Here is a 23,790-nt window from a genome sequence, read left to right as displayed (position 1 = left end):
CAAGTCCAGAAGTCGGAGAAGGTTCCAGGAAGGACAGGAGTCCCTGCCAACCTAGAAGAGGGTGCAAAAGAAGAGTCCTCGTTGGACCAAGTCTGCAGAATTGCACCAAAGGAAGATGGCTGCGGGTTCCTGCGGGATGCAATGGACGTCTCACGTGGAGATGTTGGATGCAGGTGAGTTTCGACGCTGGATTCGTCCAGCAAGCCTTGGTTCAAGCAGTGTCATGGATTGTGTCAAAGTGGCGCTGCCTGGTGCCTGGACCCAGGAGGGACATGGGGGCCGCAACTCGAACTGAAGAAGCAGAGGGGGCTCCCAACACTGGAGGAAACCCACAGATGACCAGGCAGCACCCACAGAGGTCCCAGGACACGGGGACAAAGAAGGTGCAAATTGCAGTTGTTGCAGCACTACAAAAGAAGGTCCCACGCCGCCGGAGGACAGCTCAGCAAGTTGAGCGTCGCAGGATAGAGTGCTGGGGACCTTGGCCAGGCTGTGCACGAAGGATTCTTGCAAATAGTGCACAGAGGCCTCAGGGGGTGAAGATGACACGATGCACAGGGGTACTGTCGCAGACGGGGAAGGCAAGCTCTTACCTCCTCCAAATTTGGACAGCAGGACCTTAGGACAGTCTGTGTCGAAGGAGTCCACCACCTGTGTTCCAAGGAGCACGCTCGTCACCAGGAGAGGAGTCCAAGAGAACCGGTTGTCGTCATAGAGGGTGCCTGCTGGAGCAGGGAAGTGACTCTGTCACTTCACAGGAGATTTCTTCAGTCCTTCTGGTGCAGGGTGAAGACAAGGAGTCCCCAGGGCATGCACACCGTGGAAACTGTTGCAGTTGCTGGCTGGAGCTGAAGTTGCAGAGTAAAAGTAGCCCTTCTGGATACTTTGTTGCTGTTACAGCGGCTCCTGGAGCAGTCTGCGGTCGATCTGAGGTCAGAGGATGAAGTAGTAGTTGCAGAGGATTCCTGAAGGTAACTTGCAAGCAGAATCTGAAAAGAAACCCACAGGAGAGACTCTAAATAGCCCTGACGGGGATTGGCTACCTTATCAGGTATGGACCTATCAGGAGGGGTCTCTGACGTCACCTGCTGGCACTGGCCACTCAAAGCCCTCCAGAGTGCCCCCACACCTTGGAATACAAGAATGGCTGAAGTCTGGGACACACTGTAGGAGCTCTGGACACCACCCTTGGGTTGGTGATGGACAGGGGAGTGGTCACTTCCCTTTTCTTTGTCCAGTTTCGCGCCAGAGCAGGGACTGGGGGTCCCTGAACCGGTGTAGACTGGCTTATGCAAGGAGGGTACCATCTGTGCCCTTCAAAGCATTTCCAGAGGCTCTGGGAGGCTACCTCTCCAAAGCCTGTAACACCTATTTCCAAAGGGAGAGGATCGAACACCCTCCTCCCAAAGGAAATGCTTTGTTCTGCCTTCCTGGGGCTGAGCTGCTCAGACCCCAGGAGGGCAGAACACTGTGAGGTGGCAGCAGCTGTAGCTGCATTGCAAGCCTCGGAGAACTGGTTTGGCAGTACTGGGGGTCTATGGTGGAGCCCCGAGGATGCATGGAATTGGCTCCCTAATACCAGATTTGGAATGGAGGGACAATTCCATGATCTTAGACACCTTACATGGCCATATTCGGGGTTACCATTGTGAAGCTGCATATAGGTATTGACCTATATGTAGTGCACACGTGTAATAGTGTTCCAGCACTCACAAAGTCAGGGGAATTGGCCCTGGACTGCGTGGGGGAACCTTTACTAGTACAAGGGTGCCCTCACAATTAGTAACTTTGCACCTAGCCTTCAGCAAATGAAGGTTAGACATATAGGTGACTTATAAGTTGCTTTGGTGCAGTGAAAATGGCTGTGAAATAGTGTGTGCACTATTTCACGCAGGCTGCAGTAGCAGTCCTGTGAAAGGGTTTGCCCTGAGCTCCCTTTGGGTGGCAAAAGAAATGCTGCAGCCCATAAGGATCTCCTGGAACCCCAATGCCCTGGGTACCTAGGTACCATATACTAGGGGCTTTTAAGGGGGGTCCAGTATGCCAATTGAAATTATTAAATGAAGTCACTAGCCTGTAGTGACAAATTTATAAGGAGAGAGAGCATAAGCCCTGTGGTTCTGGTTAGCAGAGCCTCAGTGACACAGTTAAGCACTACTGACAACACACACATTAGGCCACAAACTACGAGGACTGGGGTCCTAGCTAGCAGGATCCCAGTGAGGCAGGCAAAACACATGGACATATAGGGTTTTCACTAAGAGCACTGGGGTACTGGCTAGCAGGATCCCAGTGACACTGTAAAACCACACTGACATACACTCCCAAACAGGCCAAAAGTGGGGGTAACCGTGCTAGAAAGAGGCTACTCTCTCACAATGCTGCAAATGCTATACAGACAAATTGTTTAGTATTTGGAGAAACAGCAAAGAGCAGGTAGAGGAGTTTACGAAGCAGTGCAATTCTTGACAGTTACTTGGGATTCACTATGACTAAGTCAGAAAGGACTAGCCTTCTTGGACCTGTAGCTCTCAGCATATACATCATTTAAGTGTGAAGTCTTCTACAAACCTACTGATTGAAACAACTTACTGAGTTACAATGCAATAGTTTCCTTCCAGGATCAGTAAGAGAACTTATCAGTGGGACAGTTTGAGGTTAAGACAAAAATGCACTGAGAAAAATGGATTACATGACACATGCAAACAAATTAATCCACCGATTTAAAAAAAAAAAAAAAAAAAAGGGATTATCCTGACACGATCATTACCCAAGCAAAGAAAAGGGCATCAAATAACCCTTGCAAATCATTACAAAAATTATTTGGCAAAAACAATAGAATTTCTGGGATCTGTCAGCTAACACTGATTCGTAGCAGAGCAATTGCCTGCCTTCTCACGAAAATAACAGGGTTAAGTTCTGGATCATCCTCTGACATCTCTGCATGTAAAGGCCTGGCTGCTGCACACTTAGGCCAGATTATGCAAATAGAAAGATCAGTTTTTAACAACTAGAACATTTTTCACTGAAATTAGAAGTGCCTTTGATTCTAGGCTGTTGAGAATCACATAGATGCATAGACAATTCTCTCAGATGACATCCTTAGATATTCTTGGATTAGAGTTTGCCTGGCTGCCACGTCCAGATAGTCAAGAATTCCTAGTTCACCACCTTCATTTTCCAAGAGGTGGTGAAAGATATAAACACCAAACTTTGATTTTTAGATAAAGTCCCTTCATATTTCTAGCTTAAGAAGAGGAATAATCTATCACATGTCCTCAACCCTCTTCTCCAGCTTTGAAGACTTTACACTTTTTGGACATTATGGGGTTTGAAATTTTACACAGCAAGACTTTCGACAGTCTGAGCAACCCTTTATTGTTTTTCAAACTCTGCAAATACCATCCTCTTTTGAAGCAAGGTATTGCCAAAATGGATCATGGCATGTGTACTCTTCCGCAGCTTGAGTGCCTTAATGGCTCCCTCCACCAGAGGCATTGCAGCCAGGGTATCTTTTTGTGGTAGTCCCCGGGTGTCTTTTTGTGATAGTGCACCTCAGCATCTGTAGGACAACAGCTTGGGCCTCTACACACAATTCCACAAAACATTACTGCCTCAAGCATCATTCAGTACCAGTGACAGTGGCTGGGCATGCAGTATTACATAATCTATTTAATCTGATAGAGACTTCTAGTTGCAGATTCCTTACCGTAGATTTTCCCCCAGGCGTCAGACTGGATCTGGCAATTTTTCTTCGAGCAATACCCTTGAGCGTCGGTAGGTGGCGTTGGTCGACTCCGCGGGCGTCATTGACATCGTAGTCGCCGTGATGACGTCGGGAGTAGTACATGGACACCTCCCTCACACAGTGACGTCAGTTCTTTTCTTTCCACGCCACGCGCTGATCCGAAAAAGAGCTACCCTGGTCTATTTTTTACCGAATTAGACCCTTTTGTCGAGTTTTTGTGTGAAATTTGGTGTGTCGAGAATGTCCTCGAAGACCGGTTTCAAGCCGTGCGAGGACTGTCATCGTACGATGTCGGTGACAGATCCTCATCAGGTTTGTCTGTGGTGTCTCAAGCACGACCACGACCTGAAGTCGTGCTCAGAGTGCCGGGCCATACACCCGAAAGCTTTGAGGGAGCGGTCCCTAAAGCTCCTGGCGGCCCGGCACTCGACTTTGCGTAGGTCCCAGTCTCGCTTGAGAGGAAGGTCTTGAGACTGGTCAGGGAGTCATCACCACTCGTCTTTTTCCAAATCCTCGGGTCGAGGTAAGAAGTCGTCGAAGAGAACCCATCGCTCTCTGACTTCGCCCTGTCGCTCACCCAACGCGACGCGGGAGGAGCGTTCACGCACAAGGCCTCTGTCCTCGGAGCCTGCATCTGGGTCGGCTCCGCACTTCCCCAAGTTTCCCGGAGCCAGAGCGACCCCCGCCCAGCTTAAAGAGTTTTATGAGGCCATGCACCTCATCTTTGGGCGGTCCGACCCCGATACGGTGCCTTCGGGCCCAAGGGATTCAGCTGAGGGGCTTTCAGGTTACGCAATGGCGGCTTCGCCCACTGAGGTCACCCCCGGATCCATGCGCGGATTTGCGCCAGTCGCACCCCTGAGACCTGCGCCGGGTTGATTGTCGACCACTCCTGAGGTTGGTAGTGCCCACTATAGACGTCGACCCAATTCTTATCCCCGATGATTGAGTCAGAGCGGCATCGGCCTACGCCACCTTCGACTTCGATGGGGCCTAATCGCCCCAGGTTGGTTTCTGACCCTTTTTCTTATGGGTGTGAATATAGGGAAGGGTTGGAGGGGCCCCTGGTCCCTTATGAATACCAGGATGACCCTTCTATGGACTGGGCTCCGGAATTGGGCGAAGCCAGTGGTCTGGATACTTTTCCTGACGCTGGCATGCTGTCTCCTACCGTGGCCACGGCAGAGGGAGCAACTTATGGTATGGTGGTCAGTAGGGCAGCTGAGGTCCTTGGTCTTGAGCTTCCCACTGTTGAGGTTAGGTCTAATCTTGTTTCAGCCTGGGGCTTCTACTTCAGAAACCCTTTTGCTGTTTAATGAGCCCTCACTGGTGTCCTTTTGGGTACCTGGTCCAAACCCAACACAGGGGCTCCTGTGAATAGGACTATCACACGCTGCCATCATCCCACTCCGAACGACCCTAAAATCCTGTCACAAACACCCCACGCCTGAGAGTCTTGTTATCCAGGCTTCCTCTTCTTCAGGCGCATTCCCTTCCACACCCCCGGACAGGGAATCCAAAAGGCTGGAACAGTTTAGCAAGAAGTTATTTTCTTCCTCCAGTTTTGCGCTGCGGTCTGTGAACACAGCATGCCTTTTGGGCTGCTATACCCCCTTATTGTGGGATACGATTGCGCAAGTCCTGCCACAAATACCAGAGAAGGCTCGTGCTATCGTCTCCCAAGGTGTGAATGATGGGAGAGAGGCAGCAAAGTTCACAATCCGTTGTGGGCTGGACACAACAGACTCTATGGGCGGATCGGTTGCTACATTGGCAGCCAGGCGTCCATCAACCAAAACTGTGTACACCTGTCATTGGAATAAATTTGTGGCATGGTGTACCAACAAATCTGTTGATCTCCTTTCTGAAGTTCTTCTGTTCATTCTTTCTTTGGCCCAGCAAGTCTCTGCTTTGGGCACCCTTAAAGGGTATTTATCTGCCATTTCTGCCTTTCTTAGGCTACCTGATCAGCCCTCACTCTTTAAATCTCCTATTGTGAGTAGATTCCTAAAAGGGCTCACCCATTTATTTCCTCCCACTCCGTTTATCATGCCTCAGTGAGACCTTAATCTTGTACTTACATATTTGATGTTTACTCCCTTTGAGCCAATGCATAATTGTCCCTTGCGGCTCCTCACCTTCAAAACTGTCTTTCTTGTTGCTATCACCTCTGCTCGCAGGGTGAGTGAGCTTCAGGCCCTTTCCTCAATACCTCCATACTTGTCTGTGCACCCTGACAAAGTAGTGTTGCTAACTAAGGCTTCCTTCCTTCCTAAGGTGGTTACACCCTTTCATGTAGGCCAGTCCAACACTCTGCCTACATTCTACCCACCCCCACATCCTTCCCATGATGAGGAGAGACTCCACCATCTGGACCCAAAAAGAGCATTGGCGTTCTACCTCAATCGTACTAAAGATTTCTGGGTGGATGATCAACTCTTCGTTGGGTATGTGGGTGCGCAAAAAGGGAAGGCGGTGCAAAAGCGTACCATCTCTCGATGGGTGCTTCTTTGCATCAAAATGTGCTACGCTTTGGCAAAGAAGCAACCTCCTGTGGGCTTGCGTGCTCATTCCACCAGAGCAACTGCTGCTTCCACAGCGTTAGCACGTGGAGTTTCTGTCCTGGATATCTGCCAGGCAGCTACGTGGGCGTCCCTGCACACATTTGTTAAGCACTACTGCCTGGACAGACCAGTCCGTCGGGACGGCTACTTTGGTCGTTCGGTCCTGCAGGACTTCCTAATTTGATCTTGGTACGCAACCAACCACTGAGGATGGCCTTGCTTGGCTATCTATTCTAAGGTAAGGAATCTGCAGCTAGAAGTCTCTATCAGATGTACAAATTACTTACCTTTGGTAACAAAATATCTGGTAGAGACACATTCTAGTTGCAGATTTCTTACCGCTCACCCATCCTTCCCACTTGGGAACTGCTTTCTAGGGACAGGGATTCTCCCTTTCAGGTCCTTAGCTCTGGCGCACCAATCTCAGTGTTCTTAGCGGCTCTGCGCTTTGGCATGGAAAGTCGTAAAAAGAAACTGACGCGTCTGCGCGAGGGCTGCGTCTTTGTACTACTCCTGACGTCATCACGGCGACTAAGACGCCAATGACGCCCGCAAAGTCGACCGATGTGCAAGGATATTGCTCGAAGTAAAATCTCCGGATCCAGTCTGACGCCTGGGGTAAATTCTAAGGTAAGAAATCTATAACTAGAATATGTCTCTGCCAGATATTTCGTTACCGCAGGAAAGTAACTTGTACATTAAGGTGAGCCTTGTTTCTGATGTTAGCATATATGCTGTTCGACTGATTTGGTTATCTGAATTGAAGCATGCAAATCCATGAAAGATCCAATGTATCAGGAGAAAAGGTTGCCTAAAATTACAGTTCTTCAGCATTGGTTTCTTTCATAGACTCGAATGGAAATTGCTCTAATTTACATGGTTACTAATTATTTATGTTTAGAAGCTTTAAACGTATGACAGTGACTCTGATGTAAAGCTCTGAATGTCTCCACCTTGTTGGTCTGAGTTCTACTTTTGTAATGGCATGAATAGAGTACGGATTGTTAGGATCACTTGAATTATGCAGTATAAGAGGGCCAAATTAGGTGGCAGAGTTTAGTAAATTATGCTACAAGAAAAGGCAAATTATGTGGCTTAATGTGGCAAAATTTGTAATAGTGTTACCTCATTATTTCAACATTTTTAAACTTGGTAACACTGGGCATTGGCTGCACCTCATTTGTACCATTTTAACACCTAAATATAGCAATAAGCAACAAAATGGTGACCAGTCCAGCTTTGTAAAGGGCGTTTCACTGCACTGCAACACTTTACTGCATTTTTAGGAACTTTTGAACTGTTTTAGCAAACACATTTTTTTTATTTAAATCTGCAGATTATTTAGCGGCTGCTCAAATACATAATTCCTGTGGCCTTGCATGTGGTCTGTAGCTGTATTAATGTTATTTTAGAGTATGCAATCACTGCTGCTTTAATATGAACAGTCTGACAACAGAGAATAGTAAAACCTGTAAATCTATGAAATATATGAATGCTGGAGAATTGTAGTTTACAGGTAAGTACATTTACTTTAGAAAATGTTTGCTTCCTGTGGAGATAACCAAAACTTTTTTGTCTGCTTTATTGATTCTCTCAATTCACTTGTTTGTTACAAGTTAGTCTCTTCTGAATGAATTCTGTCAGAAGGTATTGGCCTGTTTTATATTCTCTGTATACCTACCACCCGATCAGTTGATGCAAGTGAAAGGCAGAAATTGCTTCTTCCTTTTGAAGGAGATGCAACTTTGAGACCTCAAATATTTTGAGATTCTTGCTGTTCTAATCTTTATACTAAAATATGCCATGTTTTCATTAGTGGGAGAAGTCTAAGCTTGACAGACTTGCAGCTTATTCATCACCGTTGAGACCTCTGCCATTGTAAGAATCTGAATCTGACCTTTTATTTTAAACCTACTTAGAAACTAGAAGGCCATTATAGTGTGGCTGCTTAATGACTGGAGTTAATGTTATTACATTTGTTTAATGTGCTCTATGCTACTGTGGGGGACTGCCTCCACATTAGACTGCTTTCTGGATTTTATTAAAAAACTAGAGACACTCAGTCCTGCTTAGGTTTAAAAAATATTTCCATCCGCATTTTATTGAGTGATGTATATATTGGGTAGAAGCTAAGGTGAAGTGTGGATTGCAAGTAAGTATTAAGTGACGTGGCATTAGTCAAGCATCCTGTCCTGCCATATTTCTTGCCTATTGTGACTGGTTTATTTAGAAAATATTGAGTTTTTAATATGGTCAAACATATCTTTGGAGTATGTCTTACTTCAGAAAAGTGAGCCCTCGTCACAGGGGCCAGAACTACCCCTTCATAGTTATCTCACTCTTGCTATGCATAAAAAGTTCCTTTCTTGGCCTTGTCATTGTCATGTCTGCACAGAGGATTGTTTTGGGGAAGTGTGGGGAATTAGAATCTTCATGCTTTGTGGCTCTCCCCTCTCCTTTTTGTCAAGGAGCAGTGTGATCTCATTCTTCGGATAGCTCATTTTAGATGTGTTTTATGCGGAGTGCCTTTGTGTTGTCTGTGTACTCCTTACATCTTCTCCATGTGTTGGGAATTTGATAGCTACAGAAGGACCTATGAGATGTTGATCAAGCTTTGCAGTTTTATTCTCTCTAAGCAGTAAGGGTAAAGGAACTCATGAGTTCTCCTTCAGGGGATCTCCATTGATAATCATAAGCAATGAATAGTCCCACCCACATGCAGGATTTCTGAGCACTTATCCAAATTATACATTTTCTGTGTTACATCTTCCTTATTTCAGGAAGGCCAGTAATTGTTATGTAACACAATAAATAATTTAGTAGTCTGTATTGTAGGTTATATTGTCCTTTTACATTAATTTGCTGTAAAAATACATTTAAAAACAGATGCAGCTGGAACAGTGTGAGACATTTAAAATACCTTTCACAAACCTTTTTTTAATATATAAATTAAATGATAAGAAAGTAATCAGCCAGTGCAGCCCAATAGGCTGCAGCTATGTTAAGTTGAAACATGACACTGCATATGTAAGGGTTCTTAACCTTCCAGTTTGTCATCATGCCATGTTAGTGGCAGTTGGCTTAGTTATTTTTTCCATATGCTGGAGACATGAATCTGAAGCACTGAGCTCTGCCCCTACAAGCTTTTTTTTTCTCTTGGAAAACTTTCTGTATCAGTTTTTGCTCAAGGTTTTTCAGGGCTTAGAGTAGTTTTCTTGCTTTTCCTGACATGAAATATTTTTCCTTTGAGAAAAGCCATCCATTTTTGTAAAATGTCCTGCCCGTGGTAGTAAGATAGCTAAGCCAGATTCCTATGACTTGTGTTTTTTCTATGTTCTGGATTCTTGTATTCCAGGCAGATGCAAGCAAGGACTTACTTCAGACCAGCTTTAAAGGAGCACAATAAGATTCTCTTTCATGGGCAAAGGAAAGGAAAAGACATCTGGAAGTCCCTCTCTGGTGGCGCTGGAAGGTCTCAGGAGCGAGGAGAGTGCATTCCCTCTGCCAGTGTTCTTCTACCACTCCCACAGAGGGAGATCCAAGAAAACACAGGAAAAGAGGCAGCTGTTGTTCCTTGTCGACATCCAGGACTTTGATGTAGAGCAAAGATTATTTATTTAAATTTCACAAGGATTGACATTACTGCTGCCACACATCAAATCAGCTAGTGTGGAGGTGTGTAGGGTTGATGAACTTTATGAAACCTTTCATGTGCAGGTTCTTTGCAATGCCCTTTGCATTTCAGTCATAGCCTTTAGTTAAATTGGGACGAGGACTCACAAGTTTGATTGCCCAAGAGTGTATTGCTTTTTCAAGGTGTGGTAGTTTCCTAAGTAGGTTTTCTTTGCTACTTGGCTCTGATTTGCTCTTGTGAGTTTCCCCAACAGTGTGGTTTTTGGGGGTGCAAGAACCATAGTTGTCGGAACTTATCGAAACCATTCACTACTGCCTCTTTTGGTTGGTTCTGAGAAATTCGATTTATTTCATGGAACTGGTAAGGAGGCTTGAACTTTTCAGACCCTTTAGTTCTTAGTCAATATCTAATATTAAACAGGTTTTGTCATGAATAAATCTAGATGGTTTGAAACACCATGGCTGCACTTTTTTTTATTTTTTTTTATTTAGTTCACATTTCACATTTTAAAGGTCCACACTCCTCAAATAAGTCAATCACTGGGAAAAAACTGTACAATGATCAACTGCTGGCACTCCATTGTGGAGGATATAAGTCTCAATGCTTGTATATCTACAGACAAGGTTTCCTCTGGAAGGAGAAACCCTGCGTTCGATGGCATTTGTGGCTGTAGATATGTATGCTCTGCAAACGTTTGCCATCTAGTGTTTAGTCAGGAAGTGTGCAAGTTGTTTTTCTGCGAAAACCCTTTAGAGTCACGAGGTCACTCTTCCTCTTGCAGGTAGTGTGCATGGGCATCCATTCCATTGTTAGATTGTTTTCTTCCGCCGTCTGGACCATTTTTGTTGTACTTTTTCCAATCGGGATCCACTTCCCCCTTTGCCAATATTGTTATCAAACACGTTTCCCAGCTTCCACACTTCGAGATCAAGAAAGCATCACATCCGAACAAAGGCCCTCGGGGCCTTGCCATTTCAGGCCCACCATTTCTGTCCCTTTCAAAATATGGGTGCCTTTCCAATTCTGCCCAAGGTGCTAAGTACCGACCAACATTAGATCTGTAATGTCTGTCTCCCGACCACAGAGAAGAGGACTGCAAGGCCTGGCAATCGTTTCAGTTCAAAAAGACCTTATGGGACCGAAGAACTCATTGCAGTGAAATGCAGAGACCAAAGGTCAGCGGCACATCCTATATAATTGAGCCCCAGGATGTCAGTCAGGAGGAAGAAGAGCTCCACAAGGCCTCTGTGGCTAAAGAAGAGGCCTTTTCCATCGAGGACTCCAAGCTAGAGATAGACCATGAAATGCAGGATCTTCCATCGGGTCAGCGTACCATGAGTACTAATATCACCATCCTGCCACCTTAAAACATTCAACTTCATCTAAATTTAAGGCTTCCGGGCCACCACTGTCAACAGGCCATATGGTCTGCACCAAAAACTTGATTGGGATACTCCACCCTCAGGCTCTGCACCGAAACATAGGCCTAAGCCGACCACCTTGGTGCCTAGCCGATCAGCTCCGCCGTTGGCACCGACCCCCTTCAGCTCCGTCTCACCACTGACCCCTTCAGCTCCGCCTTCACCACCAACCACTACAGCTCCATCTTCGGCACTGACCACTTGGTACCAAAAGATTCAGTTCAAGCAGCTTTGGCATTGATCACTTAAGCACCGAAACATAAAACCACTTCGGCTCCAGACGTTCTCAGACCAGCACCGAAATCTGACTCTAGTGCTTAGGTCGAACAGATTCTCCATAAAATGCAGGAGAAGCTTGAGGCCCATCAGAAGCAAATACATTTTCAGCCTCATACAGGCCATATTTTGGCAAAGACTGTTGTTACAATGCCTCCTTCATTAAAGCAACAACTTTATTTGAAGAGGCCATTGATTTGCCAGTGCCTATCCCTAAGAAGAAGAGTTAAAGCTACCAGTCCTTTACATCCTCCTATACTATCTTCTCCGTTCCTAGCACCGCCTCCACCACCCTCACCCTCTCCCTCTCATTCTCAGGGTGACCCATTAGATATAATGAGGTTCCTACACTTACACTGGTGAGCATTGGGCAGGGGATGACACTTTTGATGCACCACAGCCCTGTGATCCTTGGTCAGCCTATGATATTGGCCCGAAACCTGATGCTGAGCCATACCTTTACCCTGATAGGCTGTCTCCTCCAGATGACACCACCTCCTTTCAGGAGCTTATTGGAAGGACAGCAACATTCCACCAGGTTCCTTTACATAAAGAACCCACTTTTTATTTGCAACCCTTTCTACGTCACATTGGGTAACACAATAAATCTCTATGCTCAAGGGTATGTTAAGACATGCAGATGACCTCTTTAAAGAAACTGCAAGGACCCATATTATCACGCCAAGGGTGGATAAAAAAAATCTAAGGCCTCACCCTCAGACCCTAATTTTATTAGAGGGAAAATTCCACCTGTTTCTTGGTTGTCTGTAATGCCTGTAAAAGGGCTAATTCGCAAGCTGCCAGTGACACTCAAATTTCTGACAAGGAAAGCAAGCTTATTGATGCTTCTGGCAAGCTAGTCGCAACGCAGTCAGCCAGTCACTGGCATATAGCCTATTCTATGGGGTTATTAGCCAGATATGATTGTGCCCATGGGTACAAAATGGAGGAACTCTTCCAATACCACACAGAAGAGCAATGGAAGAGAGGGCTGTAGACCGTAACTGAGGGACAACCAATTTCCAATGACTACATTAGACTCTGCATACACAGCTGCCAGTGCAATAAACACAAGTGTTTTGCTACACCATCATGTCTAGCTACGTATGTCTTGCTTTCAGTCTCTTGACTTTCTCTTTTGATTAGGGACACCTCTTTGGCCCCCAGACACTGAGGGTGCCAAGTCCAGGGGTGCACTTCAAACACCAAATCTCCTTGGTTCCTGTAGCCGCCTATGCTACAAATCAGGCTCCAAGACAGCCTCTTTAGATACCTTATCTTCATCCCCCATACCACCAGGGACAGAGTCATCAGTCCTGTCCCTGAGGCTACTACAGGAGCACATACAGGGGCCATGACACAAAGGGAAGAGGCAAAGCTGCTTTCCCATGGTGCAACTCTTGCCACAAAGCAGTGACTCCCTTCTCCTTCCCCTCGATTATTCCACACCTTTCTGGGGACAATTGCAACAGTTCCTCACTACTTGGCAATCCAGAACATCAGACCAGTGGGTATTGGACATTATTCAGCATGGTTTCTGGGTGGAGCTCATTTCCACCCCTCCAAACATTCCATCTCACACTCAAACATTTGCTGGAACATCTACCACTGCTCAAACAGGAAGTTCAGGCTCTTTTGCTCAAAGGAGCTATAGAACCCCCATCCCTACACAGCATCAAGGGTCAAGAGTATAGTCCCTATACTTCCTAATCCCAAAAAAAGATGTGTCCTTACGGCCAATCTTAGATCTACAGCTAATAAATCACTGCATCCTGTCAGAGTATTTCTAGGTGTTCACCCTCCAAGACATGATCCCACTTCTCCAACACGGTAGATTCCTCTCAGCCCTTCACTTAAAAGATGCTTATTTTCACACTCTTATACAGCCAGCACATCATAAATACCTCAGATCAACCATGCCAGTTCCAGGTACTTCCATTCGGGTTCACTACTACACCTTGCATATTCACAAAGTGCCTAGTGTAAGTAGTAGCACATTTGCACAAACAAAACATTCATGTATTTCCATATCTAGATGCCTGGCTCATCAAAGCCAGCGCACTCCCACTCTGTCTCCATCACACCCAACCTACCATAGACTTACTAAATCAACTGGACTTCAACTTCAGTTTCCAAAAATCTCACTTTCAGCCCCTACAGACTCAACAGTACCTAGGGGCTGTTTTAAACACAGAGCTCGGATTAGCCTATCCCAATGCAGCACAAATACATAATTTTCCAGCACAAATATCCTGTTTACACCCAAATCATCAAGTCAGAACAGTCACGAGAATTCTTGGTATGATGGCTTTGTGCATCGCCATAGTGTTGAATGCACGACTACACAAGTCCACTGCAGGAATGTGTGGCACAACAATGGTCTCAGTCACAGGGTCAGTTCAAGGATCTAGTGTTGGTAGACGGCCAAACATCATTTTCTGCAGTGGTAGTACAAAAGCAACCTATTAAAAGGGCGGCCTTTCCTCTACCCTGTTCCTCAAATGATACAACAGACTCATTACAGACTGGGTGGTTTGCTCACCTTCGCAGCCTCACTTTCCAGGGTCTCTGGGATACCAAACACAAGGGTCTGCATATCAATTACCTAGAGCTTCTGGTTGTTCACCTTGCGTTGAAAGCATTCACTCTTCATCTGATAGGCAAGGTTGTCTTCATCCGGACAGACAATATGATAACTGTTTACTATTTACAAAAACGGGGAGGGGACATACTCTACAGTTATCTTGACAATTGCAGACAGTCTGGTGTTGGGCGCTACGTCACAACATCTATCTCTTAGTGGAACATCTTCCAGGAATGCACAACTATTTTGCCGACCTTCTCAGCAAGATGCGGCAACAAATCCACAAGTGGGAACTCCACCAATAAGTTCTACTTCCCTTCTTCCAAAAGTGGGGGTTTCCAGACATAGACCTGTTAGCAACAGTGGACAACGCAAAATGCCCAAACTTCGCCTCCAAGGTTCCATACCCCAACCCAAAGGCAATTCTCTATGGATGAGCTGGTCAGGGATATTTGCCTCCGTTTTTCCGCCTTTCCCTCTTCTTCAGTTTTTTTTATTGGAAAGCTCAGACAAACATCCCTCACACTAATACCAGTGGCTCCCACATGGGCCCGACAGCCCTGGTTCATCACTCTCCTTAAACTGTCAGTAGTTCATCACAAGAAGCTTCCCCTCAACCCAGACCTTCTCCCTCAGAACCATGGAGAGATCAGGCACCCAAATCCAAAGAATCTAAATCTAGCGATTTTGCTTCTGGGGTCATAGTTTGGTTACCTTCACTTGCCACAAGAAGGTAGGGACATTCTTAAGGAAGCCTGCAAACCCACCACTAGAGCATGATATGCAGCAAAATGGAAATATTTTGTTTGCTATTGCAGTTCAAAACAGATTGATCCTTTCAAAGCTGCAATGCAATACATTGTCTCCTACCTGCTTCACTTCCAGAAGGTGGACATAGCCCACACATCTGTAAGGTTGCATCTTGCTGCAATAGTTGCTTACCTACAAAATAGGCATCACCTGTCTTTTTTTTTTTTTTTTTTTTTTAATTCCGGTCATCAAAGCCTTCATGGAAGGGTTTAAACAAATGATTCCACCAGGGACTCCTCCCGTGCCCTCATGGAATATTAATGTAATACTTACAAGACTTGTGAGCCCCCCATTTGAACCTCTACACTCATGCCCTCTTCAATTTTTGACTTGGAAACTGGCATTCTTGGTCGCCATCACTTCACTTAGTCGTGCTAGTGAGCTCCAGGCTTTAACCTTACAAGAAAACTTTTTCCAAATACACAGATGTATGGTGGTCCTTTGTACCAATCCTAAATTCCTACCTAAGGTTATATCTCAATTCCATCTCAACCAGTCCATTGAATTGCCAGTCTTTTTCCCTCGACCAGACTCTGTTGCAGAGATAGCTCTTCATACAATAGATGTTAAGAGTGCTTATGTTCTACTTCAGAACTAAAACATTTAGAAAGACTAAACAACTTGTTGTTATCTTGTCACCACCCCACTAAGGCAATCCCATAACCAAATCCGGCATGCCAGATGTATAGTAAATTGTATCTGAACTTGCTATGTTAAAGCCAAAAGCCCATTACCTATTCCTCACAGAGCAAGTTCCACTCCCAAAAATGAGCAACCATGGCCTTTTTAGGAAATATTCCCATAGCTGACATATGTAAGGCAGCTACATGGTCTGCACCCCACACCTTCACCAAACATTGTGTGGATGTATTAGCATGGCAACAAGCCAATGTAGGCCAGGCAGTGCTATGTACACTTTTCCAAGCAATTACAAAAACCACAGGTTAGCCACCGCTTTTAGAGGGCACTGCTTTACAGTCTATGCAGAGCATATATAGCTACACCCACACATGCCATGAAACAGAAAATGTTACTTACCCATTAAGCATTTGTTTGTGGTATGTAGTGCTATAGATTCACATGTGCCTGCCCTCCTCTCTGGACACCTGTGGCCGTTGTAGTTCATTTGCTTTTCATTTCTATTTTCTTTTGCATGGACAGCTCTTTATTTACACTTATTCTCCCTCCATTCACATCCGCCTGTAGGAAAACAGTCTAACAATTGAGTCAATGCCCATGCGCATTACCAGCAAGAGGTGGAGTCACTATACCTCAGGACTCGAAAGACTTTTAGCTGATAAACAAATTGCACACTTCCAGACCCAACACTAGATGAGAGGAGTTTGCAGGGCATGTAAATCTACAGCTCTACATGCCACAAACAAATGGTTACTGGGTAAGTAACGTTTTTCCTAACTGCTCCACATTGAAAGCAATCGAGATACAGTTAAACCATAGATAAGACAGTCCATGCAACTTAAGAGTACCACAAGGAGTAATGCTGACCATAACCTTAATGTACTTAACTCTTAAATAGGAGTCTTTGACGTATTTAATATTCTTGTATTATCACAGTAATAGGGTGCCTGGGACAAAGAGCAAGGAATCAGGGTATTGTATTGAAAGTGCATGTGGCTGTAATTAATGTTGCATATAAAAAAGTGTTAGAGGATAAAGTGTTTTAACCATTTCTTCATTGACAATTATTAACCTGTGTCTGAGTTTGAAGAAAGGGGAAACAGTGCTTTCATTTTTGCTCCGAAAACGTTTAAGTTTGATATATTTTGGAAATGAGTTTTGAATTAGGATGCCCTTCTGAGACAGTGGTTGACTGTCAAAGATAGGATGGCATGGTTTTCTAGTATGTTGTCATTGTATAATTGGACTTCTTCTCTTACTTTGTGGTACTAACAAATTGTTTATATTTAGTGTCCTCTTTGTGTGTATTACTGTAATTCATAACTTAGAAAGATTCTCTGCCCAACATTAAGAGTTTTTACATTTTTCCTTCCACTGCCCCATTCCCCACTTGTTTTCAGACGGAGGACAAAATAAAGGAGACAAATTACAGCGGAAACCCCAGTGACTTCATCTTAATTAGGAAAGATGACTGAGACAATTGGCTTGTCATTGGAACTTGCCCTTGTGCTGCACAATGTTGCTGTCAATGTTTACAGACTCCAATCTCAAGCACTGTGGATACTGGGATAAATACTTGATCAACAGAAGAGGAAAGACCAGTCCCATGCACGATTACCAACTACCCACCAGGTGGAGGCACCCTCATTAGCCGGTTGTGCCGGGCACCAATGATGAATGCGTGACTGGCTTCAGGAGAGCAAGGTTTTTGAGTGTTGGGAGAGTGGCCCGCTGTAGAATGTTCTTAATGGGAGTTCCCTCCCATCCAGACTCTGAGGAAATATCTTAAAACGCCATGTCCTAATCATCCAGTACTCTGATGCTGGTTATTTAGATATTCTGAGTATGTGCTGTCCGCTTCTGGATCTTTAGTAGCTTGTGTCCTTCTGTGGTTGTGAATGCTAAGAGTCCAGAATAGTGCAACAACTTCCCAGGACAGCAGAGGGTATGATGAGTGATTTGTTGGCTAATGGCTTCTTACTTGCAGAGCTGCCACTGCTTACCTAGCCAACATGACTGTACTGGCCTCTGCTACATGATCTGAAATCTGTATGAACACTTGCTCTCTTGAGAGACATAAGGGGGAGAGCTCTTTCCACAGATAAATAGAACTAGCTTCCAGTGAAAGGTGTTATACATTTATATATCTGTACATATGTACGTATCTGTATATATAATATGGGATTGCTTACTTAGCTATTCCTTAGGTTAGACTGCAGTTTCTATGCTAAATAAATAAATATATATATATATATATATTAAATGAAATTACTTAGTATTTCTTATGTTGTGTGTTTGTCTGTTATGATCCTGTCATTACAATCAGAAAAATGTAAGTGTAAGCAATTGATTTTGAAAGGTATACAGATCAAGCAATTTTCTGAGTTTTACGCATGTGGTTCTGAGCTGTGAAGGTTGTGCAAAGGTTGCTCATAATCTGCTTCTTTCAGTTTCTTCCAGGTTAGCGAGGTTACTGAGCCACACAATAGTTTATCATAAAATGTTGGAAATGTCTCCTTTGGGGGAATCTTGATTTATAATCATCAGTACACGTGATTCCAGATTTTTTTTTTTACAAAATACTTATTTAATACACTTTTTCTCTGCAAAAGTGTTTTTTATTTGTTTTTAAAAGAAAGCGAGCAATTTTGACAACCTTTTGGTTGCTATATTGGCCAGTCTTCTTTTGTCTTTAAAGAAGAAACCTGTAAAAAACGCCATTGTGTCAACAAAATTGACAAACACAAAAAAAATTTAAGGAAAATTAGAGTAAGGAAGGGCAATGTGGCTAGATTGGCTGCAGTCTGGAAGAAAGGGACACTTCTTTAAGGAAACGCATTCCACCAATATCCCATTGTGCCCCTCATTGGTAGTTGCTCAATGTTTTTTTTTTTTTTGTAAGTTTTTTTTTTTAGGTTTTTTTTAGCCCTCTTGTGTACTATCATTAAAAACCCTCAAACCCTACCATGGAAAATACGAGAAAGAAGTGTGGATTTAGGTAGATAGACATTTTCTTTCTTGGATAGGTGTGGTATCGAGGCTGTGGTATCAAGGCTTGGGGTCAGTCGGCTTCTATAGAAACCTACCAACCCAAGACATTTAGGAAAGGTAGACATCTAGGGATGTTATTTGTAATGTGGTTTGCATGGATGCCGCCATTTTGTCTTACTGCGAATGCCCTGCAAAACTGAAACTGGTTCAAAAAACAGAATTTATTCATATTTATGTGATGGAAAATGTTGTAATTTGTAAACCACTGCAAAGGTACCACTGCCCAGTGTCCCCAGCCTTCTACTGGTAAAAGTAGTATTGTGTGTGTGGGGCGGGGGTGAAGTGGCCACAACTCTGGCAGTGGGATTAAGGCAGGCTGCAAGCCTAGCCAGGCAGTTAAGAAAATAGCTACATAAGGTGCATGCTTGCAAATATTAGACTTAGAGTGAGTAGACAAAGTGCATTCTTTAGAACCTGTGCTTAGAAAGTGCCTCAGATTCTGGCTTAAAAATAGAGAACAACCAAAATCTAGCAAAGTTCGGGAATCCATCAGCTTGGCAAGGCTTGTGGACACTATCAGAAGGTGAGAAGGAACACAGATGCTCCCAAGAAAAGTGGCAGCAGTGGAGCCTACAGATGAGTCACCCTCAAATAATTTGCTCACTACACACTGGCTCAGAGAAGGGCAAGTAGGTGATTGGGGCAGGGTGACTGTGGTTTAAACACCCAAAGCAGTCTAGATGTAACAGGCAGTTAAGAATGAGGCTGAAGTCATCCAGGGGTATTCAAAACCTGTCTGCGACAATAAGATCTAATAAATAGAAGGCTGAAAGCATGTGGGAAGAAACTAAAATCCCAGTTGATAACTGAGCGCTATGAAGCCTCAGAGAAGACTCAAGAGGTAGCAGAAAAGTGAGAGGGGGTTGCCGGCCAATGACAAAATAGCAGCTTCCTGCAGCCAAACAGAGAAGCACTGCGAAAGCTCCAGACTAACAGGCTGTTAAAAGGGGGGTGGGTAGGGCACAATACAGAAGAGGGACGAAGATGGACACCTGGGAGGTGTGGCAGGCCATGGTTGGTCCCATAGACAAGAATTCTGGCCCACTAATAAAAATGGCAAATGGACAAACTTGCCACCAGGTGGCAGCTTAAAACAGCACCCAAACAGTTGCCTTGGAATGGGACACCCTGTTCCTGAGAGACAGCAAGGAATCGTGGAAATCCTTGAGTGCAACACTATCGAGGGCCGAAAAGAGAAGGTGCAACAGTAAAAAGAAACTTGACAAAACCTACACAGCCCAAATAATATTTCCTAAAAACTGTGCTTGGTAACCGCTGGGTGCCTCGACTGGAGGAAGATCGTGGAAATTGTTTCCCCTCTGTGGAGTAGGGAGCAGGGTAGTTTATTTTTTAGTGTTGGAAGGTTTTAGGGCTCAGGGCTAAGGGGGTGGGTCTGTTGGGGTAGTTTATTATTTAAGGGCAGGAGTTATAGTGTTTTTTTTTTTTTTTTTTTAGTGTTTAGGGTGGTTGGGGTCGGGGTAGTTTAGTAATTAGGGCTGGGGGAAGGTTTTAGGGCTCATCGGGTTAGTTTTTATATACATATATATATATATGTGTGTGTGTGTTTGATGGAATGTATAGCTGCAGATACACATGCCAAGCATAGTCTGCCATCTAGTGTTGGGCTCGGAGTGTTACAAGTTGTTTTTCTTTGAAGAAGTGTTTTCGAGTCACGGGATCGAGTGACTCCTCCTCGGCTACATTGCACATGGGCATGGACTCCATGTTAGATTGTTTTCTTTCCGCCATTGGGTTCGGACGTGTTTCTTTTCGCTCCGATAGTTCGAGTCGGAAAAGTTCTAAAACTCTCTAATTCTCATTGGTATTGTTTTGATCGCGTACCATCTTCCATTGACACTTCGGTGCCGTCGGGTGCGCGTGCCCAACTCTCGCCTGGTCGGGCCGACTGCGTGGAAGCCTCATGGACTTGACCCCATTCCACTTTTGTCCTCGGTGCCACGTAATCTCTGTCTTTCCCCAGACCATCAGGAAGAGAATTGCGAGGCCTGCCGATCCTTCCGTTCGAAGAAAACGCTCCGAGACAGAAGAGCACGGAGACTCGAGATGGCATCCAAGAGCACTGAATGTCTCGACGTTGAGGAGGAGGAGGAGATCATGCACACGGCACGAGGGTCCAAATCCGAACAGGAGTCCAAGGAGGACAGACCGGTCACGGCAGGACAGCACGTTAGTATGCCTGCCCCTGCCCCACCCAAGCCCAAACACAAGGCCTTGGAAAACGCCACTGCCGGAAGGCCATGGCTCGACCCGTAGAAAGACCTTCTGTGACAAACCAACAACTTCGCACCGAAAAAGGCCATGCCACCTAAGCCTTCGAACTCGAGCCAAAGCTCTGTCTCCGAGACAACCAAACATCGATCCTTTGAGTCGAAACCTCAAAAATCGTTTTTGGAGCCGAGGCCATCATCCACTCCCAGCCTTTCGATACCAAAAAAAACAGCTTTGGAGCCGAAAAGGCCAATTTATACGGAGGAACATGGGCTTTCACAAGCACTCAAAGAAAGACATAAAACCACTGAGGAACATTCACAAATGGAGGCTATAGATGAAAGGCAAGCCAGGATTCACATCCACAAGGACAGTGACAGAATTAAAACAGCACCTCCTCTGAAGCCTAAGAGGAAATTAGCCTTTCAAGAAGAATTGGACACTGATCAGCCACCAGCTAAAGTGCCAAAGTCTAAAGAGAATCCTCCTCAATTTTCTCCTCCTCAGTCTTCGCCTCACTCTCCTCATTTGCTTATCTCTCCCCCTACTAGTCCCACACCTGTGCAATCTCCTGTACATTCATTTGATTCACAGCACGACAGTGTGGATCCATGGGATCTTTATGATCCAGATCCCATTCCAGATAACAACCCAAACTGCTATCCCTCTAAGCCATCACCACCAGAGGATAGTACAGGATATACTCCGGTCATAGCTAGGGCGGCATCCTATCACAATGTCGCCATGCACACTGTGCTGTTAGAGGATGACTTCCTTTTTAACACATTCTCCTCTACACATAGCACCTATCAGTTGCTTCCAGTGCTCCCAGGTATGTTAAAGCATGCTGATCAAATATTCCAGGAACCAGTGAAAGCCAGAATAATTACTCCTAGAGTGGAGAAAAAGTATAAGCCACCACTCTCTGATCCTGCCTTTATTACACAACAATTGCCTCCGGACTCTGTAGTGGTAAGCGCAGCTAAGAAAAGAGCAAACTCGCAGTCATCAGGGGATGCAGCCCCCACCAGAAAAGGAGAGCAGAAAGTTTGATGCTGTGGGCAAAAGGGTGGTATCTCAGGCAGCCAACCAGTGGATAATAGCCAACTCCCAGGCATTGTTGGGTAGATATGATAGAGCCCACTGAGATGAGGTGAAGGCTATCACAAACAATCAGATCAGGCCAGCCCTAGACTCTGCAGACATGGCAACTAGAACAATCAACACTGCTGTCACCATATGAAGACACGCATGGCTTAGGTCTTCAGGATTTAAGCCTGAAATTCAACAGGCGGTCCTCAATATGCCATTTAACTAAAAACAGATTTTTGGCCCCGAGGTTGACACAGCTATTGAAAAAATAAAAAAGATTCGGACACAGCTAAAGCCATGGGTGCTTTGTATGCAACGCAAAACAGGGGATCCTTTTGTAAGCCCCAATATAGAGGTGGATTTAAAACCCAAACTCCTGAGGCATCCACCTCACAAACAAAGTCCACCTACCAACATCAATATCAAAGAGTTGGGTTCAAAAGCACTTACAGAGGCCAGCACCCCAGAGGCAGGGGAAAATATCAGTCAACAAAGCAAGCCTCACAACAGCCAAAGCAGTGACTTAAACCATCCCTTCCCAACTCACACCTCACCTGTGGGAGGAAGACTGCAAAGGTTCCACACCAATTGGCTACCCATCACAACAGACAACTGGGTACTATCAATCATCCGCAGTGGCTATTGCATAGAATTGGCACAAACTCCACCAAATATCCCACCAAAACCACACAACCTCTCCACACAACATATCGCCCTGTTGCAAGAGGAAGTAAAATCTCTATTTCTCAAACAAGCAATAGAGCCAGTGCCACAAAATCAACTGGGAACAGGAGTTTACTCACTGTATTTCCTCATTCCCAAAAAGGAGGGAACCTTAAGGCCAATATTAGATCTCAGCACCCTCAATCTTTACATCCTGTCAGAACACTTTCACATGGTAACACTACAGGATGTGGTCCCTCTACTTCAACAGCGCGATTTCATTTCAACATTAGACCTCAAAGATGTGTATTTTCACATACCCATCCATCCAGCACACAAAAAATATCTCAGGTTTATAATTCAGGGAAAGCATTATCAGTTCAAAGTGTTACCCTTTCGGAATAACAACAGCTCCCAGAGTATTCACAAAATGCCTAGCGGTAGTTGCAGCCTATCTAAGACGGCAACACATTCATGTCTTCCCATATCTCGACGATTGGCTAATAAAATCCAGCAGTCATACAGTGTCAAAAACATACGCATTATGTAATCCACACCCTACACAACCTAGGATTCTCCATAAACTACCAAAAATCACACCTACAATCTGCGCAAATTCAACAGTATTTAGGGGCCACACTAAATACGCAAACAGCGCTTGCAAGCCCAAGTCCACAAAGAATACAAGCATTTCGCAATATATTGTCACAAATACAGCCAGCCCGACAGCACACTGTCAAATTCGTCATGAAACTGTTGGGCATGATGGCATCCTGTATCGCCATTGTCCCACATGCAAGACTAAACATGCGGCCTTTACAACAGTACCTTTCACAGCAATGGTCACAGGCACAGGGTCAGCTTTACGATCTAGTGTTGATAGACCGCCAAACATGCATATCACTTCAGTGGTGGAATTCCACAAACCTAAACAAAGGGCGGCCATTTCAAGACCATGCCTCAGACCATACTTACAACAGATGCATCAATGATTGGCTGGGAGGCACACCTCAACAATCACAACATTCAAGGACAATGGGACGCCAAACACAAACAGTTAAACATAAATCACCTAGAAT

General features: G+C 44.8%; 1 protein-coding gene across 1 annotated transcript in view; it reads left to right on the top strand.

The window, feature by feature from the left end:
* UBN2 (ubinuclein 2) overlaps nucleotides 1–17,944 on the top strand; it is a 588,508-nt gene extending 570,564 nt beyond the window's left edge. The window contains exon 17 of the mRNA XM_069231231.1: nucleotides 17,077–17,944. Coding sequence (XP_069087332.1) covers nucleotides 17,077–17,123 — 47 coding nt within the window. The 3' untranslated portion in view covers nucleotides 17,124–17,944. The remainder of the gene's footprint in view (nucleotides 1–17,076) is intronic.
* The last annotated feature ends 5,846 nt before the right edge of the window (nucleotides 17,945–23,790 follow it).

The sequence above is a fragment of the Pleurodeles waltl genome, chromosome 4_2, assembly GCF_031143425.1.
Source record: "Pleurodeles waltl isolate 20211129_DDA chromosome 4_2, aPleWal1.hap1.20221129, whole genome shotgun sequence".
In the NCBI taxonomy this organism is placed as follows: domain Eukaryota; kingdom Metazoa; phylum Chordata; class Amphibia; order Caudata; family Salamandridae; genus Pleurodeles; species Pleurodeles waltl.
This window is presented reverse-complemented; position numbering and strand designations above follow the sequence as displayed.